A 26,853-nucleotide genomic window follows, 5' to 3' on the forward strand; every position below is an offset into this window, starting at 1 on the left:
TTTCTCAAGATCTATAGACCCCTTCCTATGTAGTCGGTACTAACGACAGGGTTTTAATCTATTGCCTGTCGCTTCCAAGGTGGTTCCCTCTGTTATAGCTTCTTCTGTTTGCTGGTCTCTTCAGTGTCTGATTTCCGCCCTGACACAAAGGGGGCGGTGGTGGACACTTCTTTCTTTTTTAAGCTCACTTGTTCAGTCACGCTGTGGGGAAGGAGGGACGCTGCAGATAACACTGGCGTGTGCTCGCAGTGCCTCAGCCACACTGGGCCTGCCCCCACTCACGGTGCGTGTACCCTCCCTGCCCACACTTCTCAGGCTCTAAGTTGCTCCGCCAGAAAGCATCTGAGGCCGGCCCTGGGCTGCATGCACCTCCCAGGTCTAAGCCACTCAGATTCAGGCACTCGGGTAGTCCTCAGAGGCGCAGTTTTGTGCCTTGCGTTTTGTGCCCTTCCCAGGTCCGAGCAGCTCAGGTGATGAGGTGTTTGGCGAGTGTAGTTGCTGCGACTTATCGCCTCCCCGCCACTTGGTTTTCTGGGTGTACAACCGGCGCACCTTCTCAGACGGATGTTGACTGTCCAGAACCCCAAGAAGTCTTAGCAAAGAAGCCTGCTTACAGTTTTGTAGATAATGTCTCTGGGGGTGCGATTGCCCCCTTTTGGCTCTGGCTGCCTGTCACCGGAGGGGGATGGTCTGCAGCCGGTTATCTCTGTTCAGTCCTTTGTTCCGTGCACGGGCCTGGAGGTGTCTTAAGTTAGGGCTGGCTTTTCGCGAGGTAGTTATCCCACAGTCTGGTTTGCTAGCCCAAATTAGTTCGCTTAGATAGCGTTCAGGGCATTCAGGCCAGATCCTTACTCTAAGTGATGCAGCCTGCGGCTCCCTGCCCAGCCCCCGCTTGCTAGTGGCGGGTGCAGGCGTCTGCGCTGCTTCTCCACTGGGGGAGTTACCATTGGGCTCGTAATCTGTGGGTTTTAATTGTTTATTTATTTTTCTTCCCTGTTATGTTGCCCTCTGTGCTTCCAAGGCTCGGCACAGACTCGACAGTGAGAGTGTTTCCTGGTGTTTGGAAACTTCTCTCTTTTAAAGACTCCCTTCCCAGGACGGAGCTCCGTCCCTCCCTTTTTTGTCTCTTTTTTTGTCTTTTATATTTTTTCCTACCTCCTTTTGAAGACAATGGGCTGCTTTTCTGGGTGCCTTATGTCCTCTGCTGGCATTCAGAAGTTGTTTTGTGGAATTTACTCCGCGTTTAAATGTTCTTTTGATGAATTTGTGGGGGAGAAAGTGCTCTCCCTGTCCTATTCCTCCGCCATCTTAACTCCTCCCTCCCTCAACTCTCATTGCCTGTAATTTTTTCCATTTATTCAACAAGTATTTATTAGGCACCTACTATGTACTAGAGACTTCTATGCTGGGGACATAGGAGTAAACAAAACAGACAAAAATAAACCTGCCATCATAATATGTTTAATTGGGTGAGACAGAAATTAAATAAATAAGGAAAATATATGGTATATAAGAAGAGGATAAGAAAATTATGCAGAAAAATAAAACAAAGAATGGGAACATAAGATTAGAGTTTTGAAAATTATTAAGTTCAGCAGACAAGACAGGCCATATTAAGAAGCTAACATTTAGGCAAAATTTGAAGGAGATGAAGGAGCATTACCTGTGGATACCTTCAGGAAATCATTTTGGGTAAAGGAACCATAAAGTCAAAGGTCTTTAAGTTGAGGGCAGCCTAGAGTTTTTGAGGAACAGAAAAGAGGTCAGTGTGCTATTAGCAGAGGGAGCAAAGTGGGAAAATCATAGATGAGGTCAGAAGGGAAAGGCAGCTGATCATTTAGAAACTTGGGTGGAGAGCTGGAGAATTCTGACACCAGAGAAGTAATACAACCTACCTTCACTTTTCCTGTTTTGAGAAGAGTCTGTAAAACAGGCAAAAGTGGATCAGGGAGGCCAATTAACATGCTTCACAATAATCTGGATGTAAGAAACAACAGAGACTCTTGGAATAATAGAGGTAATAAGAAGTGTTCTCATTTTGGATATGTTTTGAAAGTGGAGCAAACAAGATTCACTGATATGGGTATGACATGTAAAAAGAGAGAGAAAGAGACAGGTGGGGAGGGTTCCAAGATTTGGGGCCTGAAAAACTACAATGACACAATTGTTGTTAAGCAAAATAGAGAGGACTGGGAAGAGCAGATTTGGGGGAGGGGTAGAAAGTATCAAGGGTTCTTCAGACACATAAAGTCTGAGCTGTCACACATCCAAGTGGTAGTAAAGTGTAGACAGTTGGATGTATGCATCTGGAGCTGAGGAGAGAAGTCTGGGCTGGACATTTTAATTTTGGAATTCATCAGCCTTGAGACTAGATAGGATCACCAAGGGAGTCAGTGTAAACAGAAAAGAAGCAAGTCCAAAGACTTGAAAAGAAGTCCTGGTGCTCAAACATCAAGAAGATGATGAAGCAGGACAAATAAAGTTGACTGGGAGAAAGGCTCAGAGAAGGAAGAAGAAAGTCAGGAGAGCTTGATGTCCTGAGAGCCAAGTGGAGACACTATCAAGGACAGAGTGATGCCAAACCCTGCCGATAGGTCTCATGAGGTGGGGACTGAAAACTGACCATTAATGCAGCACATGAAGGTCACTGCGACTTGATAAATGCATTATCATTGGATAGAGAGGAGTGAAAGCTGGGTTGGAGTTAAAGACAGAATGGGAGGGGATTTGAAGAAAACGAACTGTGGACACTGCATCTTCCTCCTGAAAGGAGTAGGGAAATGGAGTGGTAATTAAAAAGAATAGGGAGTACAATAAAGGATTTTTTAAAGAAGAGAGAAACACATTCTTTGGAACTTTTTATATATACAATCATTATCTTAAAATGATGACGGCTTTATTTCTTCCTTTTCAATTCTTATGTCTTTTATTTGACTTCTCTGTCTCATCCTGACTAGCTCTCGAGAACAATGCTGAATAGAATGAGGATAGTGGATATGCTTTTTTCCTTCTTTAAAAAGAGCTTTCTAAATTTTCAGTGTAAGTATAATGTTTGCTCCAGGCTTTTGGCTAATGCCTTTTGTCAGATTAAAAAGGTTTCCTACCCGGTGTACGAGACAGCAAAAGAGACACTGATGTATAGAACAGTCTTATGGACTCTGTGGGGGAGGGAGAGGGTGGGAAGATTTGGGAGAATGGCAATGAAACATGTAAAATATCATGTAGGAAACGAGTTGCCAGTCCAGGTTCGATGCATGATGCTGGATGCTTGGGGCTGGTGCACTGGGACGGCCCAGAGGGATGGTATGGGGAGGGAGGAGGGAGGAGGGTTCGGGATGGGGAACACATGTATACCTGTGGCGGATTCATTTTGATATTTGGCAAAACTAATACAATTATGTAAAGTTTAAAAATAAAATAAAATTGGAAGAATAAAAAAAAATAAAAAGGTTTCCTTTTATTCCTATTTTTCTAAGAATTCTTAAAGTTTATCTTCTGCTCTTTTAAGATAATCCTATTTTCCCTTTTAATTTCTTAATGTGGTGAACTGCAGTAATAGATTTTTAAATATAAAACCATTGTTGCACTCCTAGGATAAACTCCTAGGAGTTTTGTCCCGGGTGGCTCAGATGGTAAAGAATCTGCCTGCATTGCAGGAGACCTGGGTTCGATTCCTAGGTTGGGAAGATTCCCTGGAGAAGAGAATGGCAACTCACTCCAGTATTCTTGCCTGGGAAATCCCATGGACAGAGGAGTCTGCAGATTCCTACAGTCCATGGGTTCACAAAGTTAGACATGACTGAGGGACTAAAACTTTTTTGGAACGGTAAGGTTGGCCTATATTACCCTCTCTTCTACTAATTTTACTGGGCTTTGATATCAAGGTATAAATACTAGTCTCATCAAATGAGTTGGGAAATGTCTCACATTTCTATGATTTACAACAATTTTATTAGATGGTAACGATCTATTTCTTGATCCCATCAGTTCAGTTCAATCACTCAGTCGTGTCCAACACTTTCCAGCCCCATGGACTGCAGCATGCCAGGCTTCCCTGTCCATCACCAACTCCTGGAGCTTGCTCAAACTCATGTCCATCAAGTTGGTGATGCCATTCAACCATCTCATCCTCTGTCATTCCCTTCTCCTCCTGCCTTCAATCTTTTCCAGGATCAGGGTCTTTTCCAATGAGTCAGTTCTTCGGATCAGGTGGCCAAAGTATTGGAGTTTCAGCTTCAGTATCAGTCCTTCCAATGAGTATTCAGGACTGATTTCCTTTAGAAAGCAATAAAAATCCTCTGGGCACCATGAAGCTTTTTGTTTGTTTGGTTGGTTTTTATTTTTTTGGTAGATTTTTAAGGTACTTATTCAATTTCTTTGAAGAAAATGAAAGAATTTGTGCTTCAGTCACTTTTGGTAAAATATAATTTCTAGAAAATAGTACATCTTCTCTGAGTTTTCAAATTTATTGGCATAAAAATTTTTGTGTTATTCTTATTTTTTGTATTTGCATCTGTATTTGCTCTTTTTCATTATTGTCTTTCATCAAAATTTTCGGAGTTTTTTTTAATAGATTTTAGTTTATTAATCATCTATAGGATCTTTTTTCTGACTAAATTCTTTTTTAGTGCTTATGATTTTCCTTTTTGTTCTTTCTCGGATAGTATTCTGCTTTTTTCTCCCAACCCCTTCAGGATTTTTTTTTTTTTTTACTGTCTTATTTTTTTTAATATAAGCATTTAAGACCACAGATTTCTTGTTAAGTACTACTTAGCTTCATCCTACAAGTTTTTGAGACATAATATTTTCATTATGAATTCTAAGTTTTTATTTTGATTGTAATTTCTTCTTTGTCACATAAATTAGAAGTTTGTGCTTTAATTCCTCAGAGAATATTTGTAATCTTCTGTTGTTGAGTTAAAATTTAACCGCACTGTAGTCAAAGAATGTGAACCGCATGATACCAATTGTTTGGAAATGGTTGACTTGCTTTGTAGCATGGTTTATGGCTTATTTGTGTACATAATAATAGCTAATGCTTAAGTAGCACTTGCTTTGTTCCAGGAACTCTTCTAATAGCTTGTTTTGTTTTAGTTGCTGCTCAGTCGTGTCTGACTCTGTAGACTACCAGGCTCCTCTGTCCATGGGATTTCCCAGGCAAGAATACTGCAATGGGTTGTCATTTCCTCCTCAAGGGCATCTTCCTGAGCCAGAGTCTCCTGTGTCTCCTGCTTCGCAGGCGGATTCTTTACCCACTGAGCCATGGAGGAAGCCCAAAAGTATGAAAGTGCTAGTCTGAAAGAAATTGCAAAGAAATGAATTCATGTCATGCTAAGATTTTCTTTAAGGCATGATATAATTCAAAACTAAATGGCAAATTTTTCTCTTTCTTCATAATGGTAGGTCTTATAATTGACACTTTTTTTACATTTGATAAATTACAATGAATTTCTCTAAAGTTATGCAATAGCTCTATTTTCCTATTATCACAAGGAACTTGGAACACTTTCATGTCCATCTTAGATATTCTTAAGCAGCACTTTTATGCTACCTTGTTTAATGCCCTCAAAACTATTCTTTAAATTACTGATTTTTTTTTTTTTTTAATTCAGCCAAAGCTTATTTTGAGTACCTAATGTTCTTTGGAAGGAATGATGCTAAAGCTGAAACTCCAGTACTTTGGCCACCTCATGCAATGAGTTGACTCACTGGAAAAGACTGATACTGGGAGGGATTGGGGGCAGGAGAAGAAGGGGATGACAGAGGATGAGATGGCTGGATGGCATCACCGACTCGATGGATGTGAGTTTGAGTGAACTCCGGGAGTTGGTGATGGACAGGGAGGCCTGGAGTACTGCAGTTCAGGGGGTCGTAAAGAGTCAGACACGACTGAGCGACTGAACTGAACTGAACTGAATGTTTCCTTGTTTCTTTTCTCACCATTCCTTTTAAAAAAATTATTTTCTTCTTTTTGACTCTGAATCCAAATTCCTACTTTCTGAAGTATACATTTTGAAGTCCCCTCAGTGAAGGTCTGTTAGTAACAAATTTTCTCAATGTTTTTCTGTTTTCTAGACTTTTTGTCTTCATTTTGCCTTTAATTTTGAATAATTTTCTGGATATACATTTCTAGATGGGCAGCTTTTTATTCCTTGGTAATCTCTACTACTGCTCTTGGGAAATCTGCTTTCAATTTAATTGTCATTCCTTTATGCATAGTCTACTTTTTTCTATTTTAATATTTTCCTTGTGTCTTTGATGTTATAGGTTTTTACTATTATGAGTCTAAATGTGGTTTTATTTGTATATTTCTACTTAATCATTTTGTGACTTTGAGTTTTATGCCTTTTATCAAATTTTGAAAGTTTTTAAATATTATATCAAATATTACCTTTTCCATTTAATCTCTCCTTCTGGAAATCTCATTTAATTACCTATTTATGCATCCCACAAATATATTTTGAGTACTTATTATCTTCCAGCAATATTTAGATGTTGGGAATATAATGGCAAATAAAGCAGACAACAAATATTGCCCTCATATCCTTTATACACTGCCGGGGTCCAGCCCCGGCTGATCCAGGGTATTCGAAGGAGAGACGGCGTAGGCGAAGATCAGGAAACAATTGCTTAATTAAATGTTAATTAAGGATATAAAGAGTAATAGAATGAGGATAGCTCAGTAGGAGAATTCAGTGGAGAAATGAGGCTGAGTAGCTTGGTTTACTCGGGAGACCAATAAAACTTCAAGACAAGAAGTTTGCACCACTTACGTAGGCCGCAGGCATCCTTCCATTCTCCCGAAGGAGAGGAGACACTGAGGCCTCCCCGGTCAGATCTTAGAAGCCCAGGCATAATTAGTAAGCATGGCGGGTTCCGCGCTCCAAATGGAGACTCAACCAGAGTGAGAGAGAGAGCGACATGGGGAGACCAGTATTTCGAGAAACTGATCCCAATTCTTTATTTTCCATGGTCTACTTTTATACACTGAGATGTTATGCAAAAGTCACGCGGGGTCAGCAGTCCTGACTTTTATCAAAGTCAGGTGCTTCATACAAATGTATACAGAGGTCTTAGGGGTGTTACATCATCTTCTGGCCAGGGGGGCCTGCTGACAATTTACGACCCTCTCCTTGTGACAGCAGTCAGTCAACCAGGACACTTATTTCTCCAGGGCTGATTATTCTCAAAACAGACACCACCCAAATAAAGTTACGTTCCTATAGGGTGAGGGTGTAGTGGGTTTTAGTTAAGGAAAGAATTTACTTAGCCTAAGGTCTAACGTGATTAATATCAAAGGTTAATACTTATTTCTTCTATATATTCATTAATGTGTGTAAGGGCAGGGGATGTGGAGACTTAGCAACAAACATTGGCTCAACAAATGAAAAACCCTTTGCCAATACAATTTCTAATCAGCCCATTATACTTATACTAATAGTTTTCTAACTTTTCTAAGGAACCTGTTTTTAAAAGGTTTAAAGCATCTCGTGCCTCTCACGGTTGGGAGGCTGTGAACAATCACATGTGGCCGGACGAGCCTGTCAGGCAGGCTAGAGAACCTTCAGAGGAGTTTGTAGGTTAAAACACTCTTGTCACGCCCAGGAGTTTTTATTGACTGGAGCTCTAGGTTAACTCCTTCTCTGAAAGAGGTGGTGGGGGACAGCCCCCCGTAAAGTCAGAGATGTAGGTGAGAGCACAAAGTAGTAAAGTAGGCAGGCTCTGGTTATGGGGGTAGATGCTCGAGGAGTTCCAGGGGGACTCCTGAGGCTCGATCCCGCCTTTGCGTATGTCGAGCCTCCTTCCTCATGACCTTTGTCACGGGCGGAGTACCTCACTCTGGCCCCCAACAATACACTATTCTATCCTACATCTCTCTCTTTCTTTTTAATTGTGATATAGCTGACATGTGGTGGTGGTAGCTGTTTAGTCACTAAGTTGTGTCCGACTCTTGTGATCCCATGGACTGTAGTCCGCCAGACTCCTCTGTCCATGGGATTCTCCAGGCAAGAATCCTGGAGTGGGTTGCCATTAACATTATGTTATTTTCAGGTGTAGAACATGATGATTTGATATTTGTATATATTTCAAAATGGTCACCACAATAGGTCACCATCCATCACCATCAAAGTTACAAATTTTTTCCCTTATGATGATAGTTAATAGTACTATATTGCATATTTGAAAATTGCTAAGAGAGTGGATCTTAAAGGTTCTCATCACAGGAAAAAAAAAAAAGTTTTGTAATTCTATGTCTCTCGATCTTTTGTATTTTCCATTTCTACAGAATATACATTGTTTGTTTGTTTGGTTTGTTTTCTTGGTTCTAAATTCCAATCCATTCAGTCTTTTTGAGTTGGAATTTAGCTTACATCCAAATTTCATTTGGTTTCCATTCTAAGTTTTGTTTGGTTCTTTTTTGGCATCTTTCAGGTCCTTTTTAAAGTGACTTTGTCTTCTCCCATAAAAATAATTTTTCTTTATACATTGAATCATTCTGAACATATAATTGCATAACTTGAGATTAATAATTTTATTACCTGAAATTTTTGAATTTTTGCTCTAAATTTCATCTGTTGATATGCTTATAATGGCTTATTTCTTTGAGTGTTTTATTATTTTTGGTTTTTCACTTGCATTTAAATAAAGATTTTACTTGTGTGAATACTCAGTGGCTTGAGGGTTGAGTGTTTCATCCCTCAAAGTAATTTTATGGTTGATTCTGCTGGGAGCCCCAGTGGTATTATCATATCTGGGAAAGCATTTGGTTTTGTTGTTGTTATTGTTAGTGTATTGACTTTGGAGATTCTTGGAATGATAAAACAAATAAGGTTGTGTATAGGTGTGGTTTTTTAAAAGTGGAAAGAGTGATGCAAATATAAAGGATTATTAGTATGATGCCGATGTAGAATGTGACTATGAGAGGGGAGTAACTATGTGGTCTTTTTTTGTGCTATTATTTAGTGGTTGTAGAAAAATGTATAAATAGTGTAACCATAGAAGGAAACATTTATAACTCTCTGCAAGTTATAAACCCAAGACTGTTATATATATAAATTCAAGGTTCTGGTATCCTTAAGAGAAGTAATAAAAATAGTAATAGCTAACCGTTATCTACTCTTAGTATGTGTCAGGTATTATTGTAAATCCTTTTCTTGTATGTTAGCTCATTTAATCCCCACAACAGTCATAGGAGATAAATATTAATAATATTCCAATTTTAAGGATTAGGCAACTGAGTTACACAGAGATAAGTGATTGCCCAAGACTTAGCATGCACACATGCAGAGCTGATAAAAGCAGAACATAGCTTTGAACTGGGCAGTCACCCAAGAGCTCATGCTCTTAACCACTATTTATACTTCTCTAAAGGAGGGCCCATGTTCTGCCATAAGATGCCTTCCTTCTTCTCACTCAAACCTCTACTTCCACGCCAAATCCACTCTTCCCATCACTGACCATTTTATTTCCAATGTTCCACCTTCCCTTTTGCCAGTGGGCCATTCCTTGAAGACTGCTTACAGCACAGAGAAGGGTGACTAGAAGGTTAATGGATGCTGATGTGGGGGTGTGGTGTCTGTGCCGAATGGGAGTGATCCATTCTGATAAGCAGACCTGGAGCAGCGCACTGCGTGGCTTTTTCATTGTCTTTTCCTCCATTTGACATACCTACCACTTTAGGATAAATTACTTTAAAATTGACAATGACCAGGTCACTGGGAGAATGAATCTCTAAACTCAGCTTGATGAGTTTGTTATTAAATAGTTATGGTTCTTGAAAGATATTCATTTTAATATGCATGGGTACTCACTGAATGTTGAACTCAAACATAAACACATACATATGTACACACATATATTTCATAGGAAAACTGTGTTTCCTGGAATGTGAATCAGGAAAACCTAATTTCAAAGCCAATTCATCACCAAAAAATTTAAACTATTCAATTACATCATTGAAAGAATTAAAAAGGGTTTTTCTTAAAAAAATTTTTTTTGTCTTTTTTAGTATCTGCTAAAGGAAGCAGTTGACCACTAATTCAGGTTTTCCCTTTTATTGGAGGAAATTTCCTTTTTAGGGAATAAATTTTTCTTATATTAACATATCAGCTGAATTTACAACCACTGTGAAGCAATTTATCCTTATAATGGCTGTTTAACTTTGCTTGTTAGAAATGTTAGAATATATGCCTTCAGCTCAACAATCTCCTGACACTATTCTGCACATCCCAGCCTCATTCCAAGGCACCTTTTTCAGAATTCCTTAATACTCCAGCACTCTTTTAGCATAGAAATGATTAGATCTTTGTGTTCATGAACCCAGACACATACATATGCCATATACTTTCAGTAAATTGCACCTTTAACTTTTACTGAGGCTTGTTTCATCCACGTGAAATTCTCTTTGCTATTTATTGTTAAATGATTGTTTAGGCATGGTTTGCTGTGTTTCTCAATGTCATCTATATAAATTCTGTTGTAACTGAGTCCCAGGGACCTGATTTAAAATGACTGTTCCAAGGGAAAAACAAAATCTTGGCTGAGCCCATTTCCTTTGTCCAAGGACAGTTTTGGCAGACAGACCTGGCTATGAGCCAGCAGCTGGGAAAATGAATGTCTTTGTCCTAGCAGGAGATTTGGACAATGTAGCATAATCTTCAATACAGTCTACCCTGGCACCATTTGAATTCATTTGCTTTATGTAATAGTTTCATCCCATGTGGATATTGCTTTTCGGAGATGCTGACTGATCGCTACCACTCCAGTGTGTATCAAGGCTGCAGTTGGTACTCATCATCTCAGCACTGGCTGAATAATGGTTTTTCTGGGCTTTCCAGATGGTGCCCATGGTAAAGAATCCACCTGCCAATGCAGAAGACTCGGATTCGATCCCTGAGGCAGGAAGATCTCCTGGAGGAGGAAATGGCAACCCACTCCAGTATTCTTGCCTGGAGAATTTCACTGGACAGAGGAGCCTGGCAGGCTACAGTCCAAGGGGCCACAAAGAGTCAGACATGACTGAGCACAGCAGAGCACAAAGATGTCCACATTCTAAACCCCAGAACCTGTGAATTTTATCTTATATGGCAAAAGAGATTTTTCAGATGTAATACATTTTAGGGAAGATACATTCTAGGATGTAATACATATAGGGAAGCAAGAAAGAGACAGAAGAAGGAGATAGAATCATGCAAGCAGAGTTTGGAGTGATGTACTTTGAAGACAGAGGCTCATGAAGGCCATGAGTCAAGGAATTCAGATAACCTGTAGAAGAAAGAAAAGGGGATTTTCTCCTTAGAGCCTCCAAGGGAACTATCACTGCTTTAGCCCAGTGAGACACATTTGCAACTTTTTTACCTCCAGAACTGTAAGAAAATTAGTCAACACAAATTCTTGAGCTTCTAAGTATGTGATAATTTATTACAGCAGCAACGGGAAAATTAATATGGTCTTCCTCCTCTATCACCTATTCTAGATTTTCCTCACCTTCAGCTAGCACCTCTGCTGATTTAAGCTGCTTCTTAGTTGGGTGGCTCAGATGCTTCTTCCTGAGGGATCTGAGACCCTGGTGTCCATGCCCTTCTCAGGTTGTGACTTCTCCATTGTCCATTTACATGAAAATTGGTCAAGGCAGTGCCTAAAGATGCCCCCATCGTGTAGCAGCCACCCAACTTCCTCCTAATGCAGTAGTCAATTACCTTTGCCAGGATGGTGACTCCTTTTGCTTTCTGCTGGTCTCTTGTCATGGAAGCCTGGAGTGACTGAGTTCCCAGGCTTGTGTATTCTGCATGTGTGTATTCATGCTATGTCACTCCAGCCGTGTCCGACTCTGTGCAACCCCAGGGGCTGGGGCTGGTGAGGCGCCTCTGTCCATGGAATTCTCCAGCCAAGAATACTTGAGTGTGTTGCCATCTTCTCCTCCAGGGGATCTTCTCAACCCAGGGATTGAATCCACACCTCTTATGTATCCTACATTGGCAGATGGGTTCTTTACCACTAGTGCCACCTGGGAAGCCCTGTGTCTTCTGCCTATAGTGAATTCATCACCATGCCACAGTCATCATTTGAGTATGTGTATATATATATATATATATATATATATATATATATATATATATATATAACTTGTTGGGAATTGTGCCCCATCCTTATAGAGTATTTGGCTGAATTGCTCCTTCAAAAGCTTGTTCTATAGATCTATCAATCCAGCAGTTTCAGAGTAGAGGAGGAGAGGTTATGATATGCAAAAGAACAAGTGAATTTCATGATCATGTGCCTACTGCTGGAGCTCCTTGCTGTAAAGTGGTTCTTTGGTCAGACATAATGTTCATGGGCTCCTGTGTCAGCAGATCACATACTCTGTGATCCCCTAAACAGTGATTGAGGCTTAAGATCTGTGGGCAGGAAAGACAAACTCAAACCCTGATTACATGTAAATTCTACATGATACAAATTGACATCTTTTAAAATTTATTTTTAGTTGGAGGATAATTGCTTTATTGTGTTGGCTTCTACCATATATCAACATGAATCAGTCATAGGTATATGTATGTCTGATCCCCCTTGAACCTCCCTCTTCCCTCCCACCATATCCTACCCCAAATTGATGTCTTTTTCAGAGTGGAAAGATCTGAGGTTAAAAAAAAAAATTGCCACCAAATCACTGATTGGCTTCCTCGAGGGATAGTGCCATTTTGGGCACTAAGCATTGACCTATGTTGCTAGCAGATTGCACACTTAGGCAATGACAATAATAACAAGACCAACCTTGGGGAAGACCAACCTTGGGGAATAGGATCTTATGCTTTTGGGTGGTGGTAGCTTATATCCCTCACAGCAAAGCTACTCCATTCATGCAGCCATTGGAGCACACTGTGCTGCTGCTAAGTCTCTTCAGTCTTGTCCGACTCTGTGAGACCCCAGAGACAGCAGCCCACCAGGCTCCCCCGTCCCTGGGATTCTCCAGGCAAGAACACTGGAGTGGGTTGCCATTTCCTTCTCCAATGCATTAAAGTGAAGTAGCTCAGTCATGTCCGACTCCTAGCGACCCCATGGACTGCAGCCTACCAAGCTCCTCCGTCCATGGGATTTGCCAGGCAAGAGTACTAGAGTGGGTTGCCATTGCCTTCTCTGGGAGCACACTGTAGTGGCTATGATAAAACTGATGTCATCTGGTTAAGCCATTCTATATGCTTGTTTTTAGTGCCTCTTTGGTGGTTAATGCTCTCATGGGCATTAACATGGGATAAAAAATATATCTATACTTTGTGCCAAATCCTATGTATCAAACTACATGTTTCTAACTCAGTGTTCCTTATCTCTGATCTCCCAATCTTCCTTCTTCCAGGTCCTTGGCCATTCAGCCAAGACATCTCCCACCACTTATGATTCTTAGCTCTTACCTATACATTCCTTTTCCCATATAAAGTTAATGACCAAGTACACAGCCTGAAACTGTGTCCATTGGGAGAATTTTCTCTTACTGTTTTCTTTCAAGGGCCACGTCTAAGTAGGTCTATACTCTTAACAGCAGTCAAATTTTGACTTGTATCCACATACTGAGCCAATCCATCAGTAATCCAAGTTCAGATATTTTCCTACTCTTCTGGCAGATCATAAGGGAACCTCCCATAGGACTGTTGGTGTGTCCTGGTGGTAAGGTCATTTCTATAGTAGTAGATGACATAGGAGTCTGGGCCACCTGTTCACACAGCTTATTTGTGCCTTCTGGCCTTGTTTGTAGCTAATCCAAGATGTGCCACTTTCTGGCAAAATAACTGAACTCCAAAAGTTAAGAAAAAACAAAATCATACTATAAAATAATATATGACATATTCAAACCAAATATATCTATCCTACCATTTCATCTAAATGGTCAAACTTAACTGTTATAAGAAAAAGATTTTTAGATGGGATCACATGGCAAAATCTAGTAAATGAGAAACATATATGTAATAAAATGATTTAGAAAATATGAAACTAAAAAGTTGATAGACAATAATTTACTTGGTTAAGTAAAATATATGTTAGTAATTCAAATTAAAGCAAATCCTTTTGATGTTTACAGCAAAACCATACCACATATTCAAATCTAATGTGAGGTTATCTTTTTGTACCATGACAAATTACCAAATAAAGCACATGAAATGACACTTTCAGATAGAAAATCAACACCTAGTCAAAATTAATCCTCTTTGCTGAAAATTCTGAGAAGCAGTTTGTCCACATATTTGCTAAAGCAAGGCCCTCTCTTCTCAAATGAGTATATCTGAACTCTACATGTATCCCCCCCCATGTTTAAATGGTTGTTTATGATAGAATGATTTGGAATCATATGATGATCAAGTACTACCTTCTTATTTTTGTATAACCTATATGCCAGGCATATATTCAGCTATTAAGAAGCACTGAATAATGACTACTAAATTGTTTTACCAAAGTTAACAGCTGTTCAGTTGATATAAATCAATGTGAAAGTCTGTAAAAAATTTTTTTAAATAAAAATAAAATAAGCAAATGATGCTAAGCAAATACAAATCAAAAGAAACAGAAAGCATGATATTTATATCAGCCAACTGCAGATGGTGACTGCAGCCATGAAATTAAGAGGCTTGCTACTTGGAAGAAAAGCTAGGACTAACCTAGACAGCATATTCAAAAGCAGAGACATTACTTTGCCAACAGAGGTCCGTCTAGTCAAGGCTATGGTTTTTCCTGTGGTCATGTATAGATGTGAGAGTTGGACTGTGAAGAAGGCTGAGCACTGAAGAATTGATGCTTTTGAACTGTGGTGTTGGAGAAGACTCTTGAGAGTCCTTTGGACTGCAAGGAGACCCAACCAGTCCATTCTGAAGGAGATCAGCCCTGGGATTTCTTTGGAAGGAATGATGCTAAAGCTGAAACTCCAATACTTTGGCCACCTCATGCAAAGAGTTGACTCATTGGAAAAGACCCTGATGCTGGGAGGGATTGGGGGCAGGAGGAGAAGGGGACGACAGAGGATGAGATGGCTGGATGGCATCACTGACTCGATGGACGTGAGTCTGAGTGAAATCTGGGAGTTGGTGATGAACAGGGAGGCCTGGTGTGCTGCAATTCATGGAGTCGCAAAGAGTTGGACACGACTGAGCGACTGAACTGAACTGAAGGAAACATGTATTCCAAAAACATTAAATGAGATAAGAAAGCCAATTTTACTACAAAGGATTTGATTCACAAGTTATAAAGATTAAGAATATCTACATATCTAATTTTGTAGCAACAATATTCATAAAACAAAAGTTTTAGGAGACACCAGCAAAAAAAACAGATAAGATACATTAGTTGTAGGAAATTTTAATTCATTTCTCTTGGGCCATAATACATAAAAGTAAAAACAAATTAAGTAAGGTTATAAATAAGCAAAATCTTTTTACAAAATTGTCATAAAGTTGTTATGAAACTTCACAAAGATAAAGACCAATCGTTCAAATATTGATGTGAAATTTTTAATAAAATATTAATAAATCAAACCCAGTAGCACATTAAAAAATTAATTTCCCAGAATCCAATGGGATATGTTCCAGGAATGCGAAGATAACTGACATTAAGATATTTGTTTCTATAATCTGTCATATTAACAGATCTAAGGGCAAAAATAATTTGATATATCTATAAATTCTAAAAAGGTACTTAATGATATTCACTATCCATTCTGATTAAAATATAAATTCAATACAATAGGAATAGATTGATAATTTCTTAACATTATAAAATATACCCCCCCAAAAAAAATATCCAGTAAAATGCTTACTAGAGAAATTCTAGGAGCATTTTCATTAAAGTCAGGAATTATACAAGACATTCTACTGTAATGCAATTATTTTAAATTTTTATAGAGATTATAGACAAAGCAATTAATAAAAAGGTAAAATTAGCAACAGAGTTTAAAAAGGAGGAAATAAGATTACCCTATTGTGCAAATAACACAATAACATACCTGGAAATCCAACAGGTATTTGGATTTTATCTTAACAATTAAAATAATTCAGTGTATTGGTAGGGTATCAAATTTGTGTTCACAAATTGGTAGATTTTATATAATAATAATCAGTGGAAATACTGGTCAAGAGGAACCAATTTAGAGTGCCAACAAATACATAAAGTATCTACATGTATAAACAATCTGCATTAAGAAATGTGCATGCCCTTGATTAAAAAATCTTTAAAATCTTATGGAGGAACACAAAAATGGACCTGAAAAGTAAAGAGGCATGCTTTGTTCTTTTTTCAACTTTTTATTTTGTATTGGGATATAGTCAATTACCAATGTTGTGATAGTTTCAGGTGAGAGGCATGCTATGTTGTTACATAGGAAACTCAGTATCATAAATATGTGTTATCCCTTAGTCAAAATATTTTAATAAAAACACCATCAGAAATTTTCTTTCAGAATGATACAAACTGATTATATATCTCCTGTGTAGTAGTAGTAGCAGCAGCAACAGCAGCAGAAGTAATAGTAATGGTAATGATATAGCAACCAGGGAAAAAAATAAAACAGAAGTGTAATGAAAAGACACATATCTACATCCACTTATAGGGATTTGTCCTATACAATTAATTGCTCCTGTAAGTGGGAAGTAACTTGCATATGAGGTTAGTCAATGCAACATTTTTCGTAATTCCAAAGACTGGAAACTGCCTAAATGGTCATCAATAGGAGACAAATTAAATACACTATGGTACAACCTTGGGCTTCCCTGATGTCTCAATAATAAAGAATCTGGCTGCCAATGCAGGAGACACAGATGTGGGTTCGATCCCTGGGACAGGAAGATCCCTTAGAGAAAGAAATGGCAACCTACTCCAGTATTCTTGCCTGGGAAGTTCCATGGACAGAAGAGCCTGGCAGGCTACAGTCCATGGGGTCACAAAGAGTCGGACACGACTTAGCAACTGAATAATAAAAACAAATGGCACAACCTTACATTGGAATACTGTCCTACCATAAAACTGAATGGGGAAACTCTTTATATGTCAGTTTGAAAAGATTTCCAAGATTCAGTGTGAGGTGAAAGAGCAAGAGGCAGATGTGTATGTCCATTATGCTGCCATTTGTCTATAAAATAAGGAGTGGGGGAGTGTATATGTGTATGAATATATGTGTATCATATATTTCTACACATACATACCTACATTTACTCAAATATATGTATATAAAATCTTTGGAAGGATATACAAGAAAGTAATAACTCAGCACTTTGTTGAATAATGAGCAGGGGAAATGGGAGACTTTTTTCTTATTTCCTATTTTTTTAAATTAAATTTTAAATTAAGATCCATAAATTTTTTCAAACAATTAAATTTTGAAAATTAGTGCCAACAAAATCTTCTTTCCTATTCAATTAAAACCAATGAGAATATTATGCTTAGTGAAACAAGTCACACAGAGAAATACAAATAACATGTGTGCTTAGTTGCCCAGTCATGTCCAACTCTTTTGTGACCCCAGAAGCACGCCAGGCTTCTCTGTCCATGGGGATTCTCCAGGCAAGAATACTGGAGTGGGTTGCCATGCCCTCCTCCAGGGGATCTTAGGGACTGAACCCGTGTCTCTTATATATCCTGCAGACGGATTCTTTACCCAGGTCTCCCACATTTCAGGCAGATTCTTTACCATTTTAGCCACCAGGGAAGCCCTACAAATACTATATAATATCACTTATATGTGGAATATAAAAAAATAATACAAATGAACATATATATAAGATAGAGGGCTTCCGTGATAGCAATAAAGAATTCACCTGCAATGAAGGAGACGCAGGAAACATGTTTGATCCCTAGGTTGAGAAGATCCCCTGGAGGGGGAAATGGGAACCCATTTCCAGTACTCTTACCTGAAAAATCCCATGGACAGAGGAGCCTGGAGGGTACAGTCCAAAGGATTGCTAAGAGTTGGACATAACTGAGAGTCTGAACACACACACAAGACAGAAACAAACTCACAGACATTGAAAATAAACTTGTGGTTACCAAAGTGGAGAGGGAAGAGGGGAGGAACAAATCAAGGGTATGGGATTAATAGATATAAATTACTATATATAAAATAGATAAGCAACAAGAATTTAGAATATAGCATTATATTATATGCTACTATAATATATTATATTATACCTACTATCTTATAATAACCTATAATGGAATGTAATCTGCAAAAATACTGGACCACTATACTGTACACCTGAAACTAACACAATAATAGATCAACTAAACTTCAATTTTTTAGGAATTAGATAAATAGATTAGTGAACCTTTCAGTTCAGTTCAGTTCAGTCACTCAGTCGTGTCCGACTCTTTGCGACCCCATGAATCGCAGGATGCCAGACTTCCCTGTCCATCACCAACTCCCAGAGTTTACCCAAACTAATGTCCATCGAGTCGGGGATGCCATCCAGCCATCTCATCCTCTGTCGTCCCCTTCTCCTCCTGCCCCCAATCCCTCCCAGCATCAGAGTCTTTTCCAGTGAGTCAACTCTTTGCATGAGGTGGCCAAAGTACTGGAGTTTCAGCTTCAGCATCAGTCCTTCCAAAGAACACCCATGGCTGATCTCCTCTAGAATGGACTGGTTGGATCTCCTTGCAGTCCGAGGGACTCTAAAGAGTCTTCTCCAACACCACAATTCAAAAGCATCAATTCTTCGGTGCTCAGCTTTCTTCACAGTCCAACTCTCACATCCATACATGACCACTGGAAAAACCATAGCCTTGACTAGACAGACCTTTACTGAGCATCAACTATGTACCAGATACTATTATATGTTCTGAAAGCAACATGGTATACCATTTCCTCCTCTTCTTGGAGTTAGAGAAAATGTTACAATTAATCACATTAACCATCTTAGCATTTACAGTTGGAATACAGGCTTCCTTCTGTCTATGGTATTCATTCTGTTTCATCTAATTTTATGTATATATTACCTTTATTATATAAAATAGCCAATATGATGTTGCTTCATGTTTCAAGATGATGCCATTAAAATAACTGCTTTTTACAAGAATAGTTATGGCCAAAGACAGTGATTTTAGCCCAAAGGCATTCTCTGTTATTTTTCACCCCTAAGGATGGTTTTGGTTTTTCTGTTGTGATAGAGGTTTTTTGAAAAGTCAGCATCATTAATTTGCTCTCAAATATTCCACTTTTTCCTATGATTTGACTGTAAGTACCTATTTGCTGTATAGGTTCTGGCACAAGTAATACTAATAATTTTGCTGTATTAAAATAAAAGAACACACTTACCAACAAAGGAGAAAGGTAAAAGAAAATATAGTAAACAGTCCACCAAACCAAGTGGTGTTCATTCTAGGAATGTGGTGATGGATGAACATCTGGAAATTTCATTCTATATGATAACATAAAACTTCACATCCATTAGCCAGCTAAGGAAAAAAATGCTTAGTTACCTCTTTAGATGCTGAGAGGACATGTTAAAAAATTAAGACAAATATTTAAACTTTCAAAGAAAAAGAAAGTGGTGCATCCTATATGATTTAAAACATTTACAGTATTATCTTGCTTTTGGCCATAAACTTTATATTAAAAATCAGGAACTAAAACCAGAAACTAACCAGAAATCTTGCTTTTGTTGTTTCTATGTGTAATAGCTTAGGAAATTCTGACACAGTAAGTCATGAGCTATATAAAAGGTACAGATACAATACAGAAATCTTTTTAGAAAACACAAAAGAATGATCTGAAAAAATATTATAATTAAGATGAGCTGAACGGCTAACTCCCTACAAAATAAATATAGGACACACCCCCGTGACACTTCCCGGGAGCTACGGTGAAGCCACGCCCCATCACTGCTCCACTCAGGCTACACGTGGGACACACACCAGACGCACAGCCACCACTTCTTCTTCCACAGGTTTGCCCAGAAGGACAACCCAAGGTAAGGCTTGCAGCTGGCGAACTCCCAGCGGCTGGACTCCAGGGTCCAGCACCTGTGGGACCCCGAATCCGAGTACATCAACTTCTGCTCTGATCACTTTGAGGAGAACTGCTTGCACTGATGGGAATCCTGACGGAGGGAATTCCTGCAGTATTTTTCTTTCTCTAGGTTGTGCCAAACAAGCAGGACCAAGGGGCTCAGTTACCCACCTGGCCCTGCGGGACTCAGCTGGCTCCGGTGAGGCAGGAAGTGCTGCTCTGAGGGCCCTTAAGGGCCCACAGCTCCATCTTCCCCACCTCTATCTCCTAGCGTTACCTGCCTACCTGTGCAAGAGGCCCCAGCACCTCCGCCTTGCCTGTCCCCCACCCCGGGTAGCCAGGAGCCTGGCCTCAGCAGTGCCTTCTCAGACCTCCTGGAGCCCCCTGGGTGCCAGGAAGATGAAGCGGGCTGCAGCCGAGCAGGGGCCACACCGGCAGCCATTCCCTCTGGAACTCACCCTCTTGGCCTATACGCCACCATCTGCCAGAGCCTACATCCAGTACAAGCTGCCAGCTGCGCAGCGCCCTGCTCTGGAAGCAGCGAGCTGAGGCCGCACTTGACCTCCGGGACGAGGCCCAGCACCAGCTGCAGGCCTGCGAGCAGCGGGAGCCCCAGACCGAGCTGCAGCAGGAGCAGCGGTGGAGAAACGGACACAGGCAGACGCCTGCTGGACTCTGAAGGAGAATGTGCAAGACTTCGCTGTGCACTGAGCAGTAGCATGGCCTGAGTGAGGGGCCACCCGTCAGGGATCCAGCCTCTTCCAACCTCAGAATCTACCTGGCGAGGACTTGACGTGAGCTGTGTCCGTCAGACCTTCCAGATGCCATAAGGAAGTGGATTCTGGAAGGAAACCCTGCTCTCTGGCTCAGCCCCACACCAGGCCTGTCACTTCTGAGAAACAGACAAAAATGATGGTTACTGATCTGAAGCCAGATGCTTGGCAGGCAGGTAGTGAGGGTTCCACAGTGACCTTTCTGGGTCCTGGTGGTCTTGGATGAGGTGGTGGGGAGCAGAGGGGCAGGCAGTGGACAGCAGTGCTGGCCTGAACCTGTGTACCCATTTTCCTTCAATTCAACTGGAGTGTGGAAGGCCTCCCAGCATCTGTGGTCTTCAGGTAAGTGTGCAAGACAACTTACTGCTCACGGGACTTCCCCTTGCCTGGACTCAGCCACCGTGGCCCCAAGATCAGAGCCTCATTCTTTCTAGTCTGGAAATAGCCACGCGGTGTTGTAATATTTGCTTTTGAGGACCCTTGGAGTGTAACTTCATTTATTCAAATTATGCCTGAGAGAGCGGATATTCATTACAGGAGGTGAACGCAGAGCAGTGTCTTCAGGTGGTTCTGGAGCCCGCAGGCCAAGGCGCATCTTGCACGGTTTCCTAGCTTGCTGGTGGCTACACGTGAACTCACTCTCCTCAGGGTGTCCACCTGTACGTGGCACCTGGGCTCTTCAGCAAGACCTGAGGTGTGGCAGGTGCTACATTTACATGGGCCACTGCCAGAGGCAGGAAATGAGCTCTAAGGCCCAGAAGAGAGACCATTTTCCCCCAAAATGGCTTCCTGGCAGCTGGAGCAGGACTCTTATTCCAAGAAGGGAGGCAGAATGGTGCCTTCTGCATTGGGGTGGACTCACAGCGCCTTCTGTCGGGACAGAGGAGGACTTGGTGGCCTGCCTCAGTTTCCCAGCTCAGGCAGGAGCCTACAGTGTAGCCCAGCAGCAGGGCAGCCACAGAAGAGCCAGGACAGCGAGGAGAGAGGCCAGAGCCTGACGGGCTTTCCTCCCACCAGTCCTTCCCCTTCCCTTCCCCACTGGCACAATCCAAGTAGGGTGGGGAGCTGCTGGCAGGACTAGAGAACCAAGCCAGCCTGACGGATCCTGAGCCATCCAGCAGCATGGCCAGGCCTCAGCTCCCCAAGGACCCAGGGCTGGAGCCCCTCAGTGGGGGCTCTACAGCAAGGTTTGTGTGTAGGTAACACTGCTGTGGCTTTAATGGAGGCAAGCCTATGAACAATAAGTACTTAGTGAGGGGCAAAAGCAACAAAAAATAAATACAAACATGATGTAGGTTGACATATGAGCAATAACTCATTAAAAGTTCTAATGAGGAAAACACAAAGATTTTGTTTACAGAAACAATAGAGACATAAAATACACTAGGAAGCACCTTTTAAAAATGTGTGGAACTTATATGAAGAAAATAACAAAATTAGTATTGTAGAATTGAAAAATTGAACAAACAAACAGAAAAGACAGCCCTGAAATAGAACCTGATATGTACATAAGACAGTTACTAGGAAATGAATTATTCAGTAAATAATGATGGAAAAATTAGATTAGCTACTTTGTAGAAAATGTACATCTTACTTCCATCAATGCCAGATAGACTCAAGAGCTAAGTGAATGGTTAAAAGATTAATTTCTGAAATACTAAACAGTAAGGGTTTTGTTAAGTTTTCTTTTAGTGTAGAAAAAATACAGGTAAATTTTTATTAAATCTATGAATAAAGAAAATGTGAAATTTAAAAAGCTATTAAAGGAATCACAAAGAAAGAAAGGAGTGAGTATAGATGGATATTTATATCAACTTGGACTTTTCTTGTCAAATATGAGAAATTGGTGAGCATGGTTTCCCCAGGAAAGGGAACTGAGATGGAGACAGTTTTCACTGAAAATCTTTTCTTTGTATCACTTTTATTTTTGTATCATGTTCATGTATTATCTTTTAAAAACATAATTTAACCAACTTAAATTTCCAGTTAAAAAAGAAAAAAAAAAAGTCCCAAAGATTGACAGATTTGGCTATCTAAAACCTTAGCATGTCAGTAAATAGCAGCAAAAAAAGCCTAAAAATAATGTAACATGGAAACATATTCACAACCAGTATGTCAAAAGCTGACTTAATATCCTTGATAGAAAAAAATATTATTTCACCAAAGAAAAGCCAAAAAAAAAAAATGAAGTCATCTAAGGAAAAATAGACATGGGGTACAGTGGGCATGGGAGGAAATACATGGGAGGAAATACAAATGACAAATAAAGATGTTGAAAATATTCAACCTTACTTCTGATCAAGAAATTCCAAGGAAAATAGCAATGAGATACTGTTTTTCAGGTATAAAATTACCAAAAATTAAAAATACTCTGTTCTTGCAAAGGTACAACGGACAAAGCTTGCTTTCACCCAGCTGATGGAAGTATAAATTAGTAAGACCTTTCTGGAAAATAGTTTGGCAGTGTGTATCACAAGCCTTAAAATGTTCCTGAGTTTTGTCTCGGAAATTTCCACTTCTGAAGAATCTAGGCTATACATAATCTACATCATGGAGACGGTTTCGTGCCTAAGATGTTTACTGCAACATTAGTTGTAATAGAAAAAAGATCAAGCTTGAACTTGCAGTTGGACAGAAGAGCCCCATCAGTGTCTGGCTCTAATGGTACATGACAGTGTAAGAGTTAATCCACCACACAGAGTTCACAGTCGGGCCAATTTTCCAAATTAAAGTGATGGGCCTAGTTTTCACATTTAGGTGTTTTATAAGATCATATTTTTGCTCAATAAAGAGGATTAGGTATTTGAGGAAGAATTAAAACAGGGGAACAGAGGGAAATTCGGTTGGGGAATACTTTAAAGGATTTGGTGGTTATTTTAATAGAAAAGGGAGAGCTGAAAAGATTTCTGTTGTGTACAGAAAGAGAAAACTTGTGAGGAGAAATTGTAGGGTAATTGAAACATTTCACAAAAGTTGTTGAAATATCAGAGCCAAAAGTAAACCCTCACCTCTAATGAACTTTAAAATAGCATGAAATTTGAGCCTGCTTGCAAGTGAATAATTAAGCTCCCTGTCTGTGTATCTGTGATAGTACAAACCTGCTCCATTTTAGCATGTTTGCAAATCTACCTCATCCACAAGGTTCTCATCTCCAAGGAAGAAGATCTTTTATTGGGTTTTACAACCTTATGCCTTAGCCACAATGTGGCAAACCCATTTGCTATATGATTGAACTCATATTCTGTAGGTTCTTTGTAATTTTCCAGAGTAGTATTTAACATGAAGCTGTTCTTTCAAACAGGATTACCAAACCAATAACAATGACCAAGCAGTGGTTGAAATCTGTATCACACGAATTACAACAGCCATCAGAGAGACAGAGTCGATTGAAAAGCACGCAAAGGCCCTTGTGGGGCTCTGGGACTCCTGCTTGGAACACAACCTGAGGCCCTCTGGGAAAGATGAAGACACTCCCCATGCAAAAATCGCATCTGATATCATGAGTTGCATTTTACAGGTATGTCTGTGTTCAGCATCATGCTATTTGATACTGGCTTGGCAGCTTAGTTGAACACCTGGTGTCTCTGAACCAAGAGCCAGTGTTTCTGTAGTGTTCAGATACTGTAAAAAGACACCACAAACCATCAATAGCTAAGCCGAGCAGACTGGTAATTAATAATCTAAGAAGGTTCTACTGAGCCCCCACTCAGCAAGACATGCTGTGGGGAATTCGAAGTAAGCAAGCTCTAGTCTATTTGGAGAGACAAGACATGTACATATAAAAAGCTAACAATAAAGCACTGTGTGTCCAGATCTGAATGAGAAATATTGGAAAATTAAGAAAAGGAGAGCTCTTTTTCATCCAAGGAGACCCAAAGAGGGGGTAACCTCTGAATTGAGGGATAATGAGCTTGAAATATGTGGAGGGAAGTGGCTAAGTCATTGGAAAGTGCATTTCTGTATATACTGTGAATTTTCCATGATGACATCTGCCTCTTCCAACTGTATTCAAATTCTTCCTGCTGGCATAAACATGACTTTGGAATTTTGGCTCAATCACAAACTAATTATGTAAAATTGAAATGTTGGCCAAGTTACATAATTTCTAAGCCACAGTTTCCTCCTTATAAAATGCAGATAACAAATTTTACCAACCAGTAATATTGATAGGCATTTCTTTTTTTCTTCTGGCCACATTTCAGTTTACTTTCCATGATTAATGTTTTAAAGTGAGCTTCTCTGATAGCTCAGCTGGTAAAGAATCCACCTGCAATGCAGAAGACCCTGGTTCAATTCCTGGGTCGGGAAGATCCTCTGGAGAAGGTATAGGCTACCCATTCCAGTATTCTTGTGCTTCCCTGGTGGCTCAGATGGTAAAGAATCTGCCTGCAATGCTGGAGACCTGGGTTTGACCCCTGGGTTGGGAAGATTCCTGGAGGAGGACTTGGCAACCACTCCAGTATTCTTGCCTGGAGAATCTTCATGGACAGAGGAGCCTGGAGAGCTACAGTCCATGAGATTGCAAAGAGTTGGACACAACTGAGTGACTGAACACAATGTTTTAAAGTAGAGATTAACCCTTCTTTTTATGCAGAATTAATTAGCATGCTGGAGTAGTGGTTCCACTGATTCTCTTTTACTGAAAGGCTATATTAATAATAAACAATTAATTAGCACTGTCTACTAGGTTCAACAAAGACATGGTCTTGGCATGTAATGGTTTATTTAAAATTTGTTTATTTTTGGTTGAAGGATAATTGCTTTACACTGTTGGTTTCATTTCTGCCATACATCAACATGAATCAGATATACATATGTCCCCTCCATCTTGAACCTCCCTCCCACTTCCCACCCTTCCCCACCCTTCTAGGTTATTACAGAGCCCTGGTTTGAGTTCCCTGAGTCATATAGCAAATTTGGGTATCTATTTTACATATGGTAGTATTTATGCTTCAGTGCTACTCTCTCCATTCATCTCACCCTCTCCTTCCTCCCAGCAATCCCGCCTGGGTTCATAAGTCTGTTCTTTATGTCTGCATCTCCATTGCTGCCTTGCAAATAGGTTCATCAGCACCATCTTTCTAGATTCCATGTATGTGTGTTAATGTATATTTGTTTTTCTCTTTCTGACTTACTTCACTCTGTATAATAGTCTCTAGGTTCATCGACCTCATTAGAACTAACTCAGATGCGTTCCTTTTTACGGCTGAGTAGTATTCCATAGTATATATGTACCACAGCTTGTTTACCCATTTGTCTGTGGATGGACCTCTAGTTTGCCTCCATGTCCTTGCTACTGTAAATAGTTCTGCAGTGAACGCTGGGGTGCATGTGTCTTTTTCAGTTTTGGTTTCCTCAGGGTATATGCCTAGAAGTGGAATTGCTGGGTCATATGGTAGTTTTGAGCTTCGCTGGTGGCTCAGATGGTAGAGAATCTGCCTGCAATGCAGAAGATCTGGGTTTGATCCCTGGGTCAAGAAGATTCCCTAAAAAAAGAGAATGGCTTCCCACTCCAATATTCTTGCCTGGAGACTTCCATGGGCAGAGGAGCCTGGTGAGCTACAGTCCAAAGGGTTACAAAGAGTCGGACATGACTGAGTGATTAACACACACATGGTAGTTTTATTCCTAGTTTTTTAAGGAATCTCCATACTGTCTTCATAGTGGCTCTATCAATTTCTGTTCCCACCTGCTGTGCAAGAGGGTTCCCTTTTCTCCACACCTTTTCCAGCCTTATGGTTTGTGGTTTTTTGATGATGGCCATTCTGACCAGTGTGAGGTGATACCCCTTTTAGTTTTGATTTGCATTTCTCTAATAATAAACAATGTTGAACATCTTTTCATGTGTTTATTAAGTATATGTATGTATTCTTTGGAGAAATGTCTGTTTATGTCTTTTGCCTGCTTTTTGATTAGGTTGTTTGTTTTTCTGATATTGAGTTGTATAAGCTACTTATATATTTTGGAAATTAATCCTTTGTCAATTGTTTCATTTGCTATTATTTTCTCTCATTCTGAGGGCTTTCTTTTCACTTTATAGTTTCCTTTGCTGTGAAAAAGCTTTTAAATTTAATTAGATCCCACTTGTTTATTTTTGTTTTTATTTTG

The 26,853-nt window shown here is 39.9% G+C and overlaps 1 protein-coding gene and 1 pseudogene across 6 annotated transcripts in view; both read left to right on the forward strand.

Moving 5' to 3' along the window:
* Nucleotides 1-26,853, forward strand: part of VEPH1 (ventricular zone expressed PH domain containing 1) — a 288,546-nt gene that overhangs the window by 26,337 nt on the left and 235,356 nt on the right. For all 6 annotated transcript variants that reach the window (XM_070374201.1, XM_070374230.1, XM_070374213.1 and 3 more), the window contains exon 3: nt 24,047-24,262. In XM_070374201.1, coding sequence (XP_070230302.1) covers nt 24,047-24,262 — 216 coding nt within the window. The remainder of the gene's footprint in view (nt 1-24,046; nt 24,263-26,853) is intronic.
* On the forward strand, nt 1,963-20,683 carry LOC138987998 (THAP domain-containing protein 7 pseudogene; annotated as a pseudogene).

This window comes from Bos mutus, chromosome 1, assembly GCF_027580195.1.
Source record: "Bos mutus isolate GX-2022 chromosome 1, NWIPB_WYAK_1.1, whole genome shotgun sequence".
Taxonomy (NCBI): Eukaryota; Metazoa; Chordata; class Mammalia; order Artiodactyla; family Bovidae; genus Bos; species Bos mutus.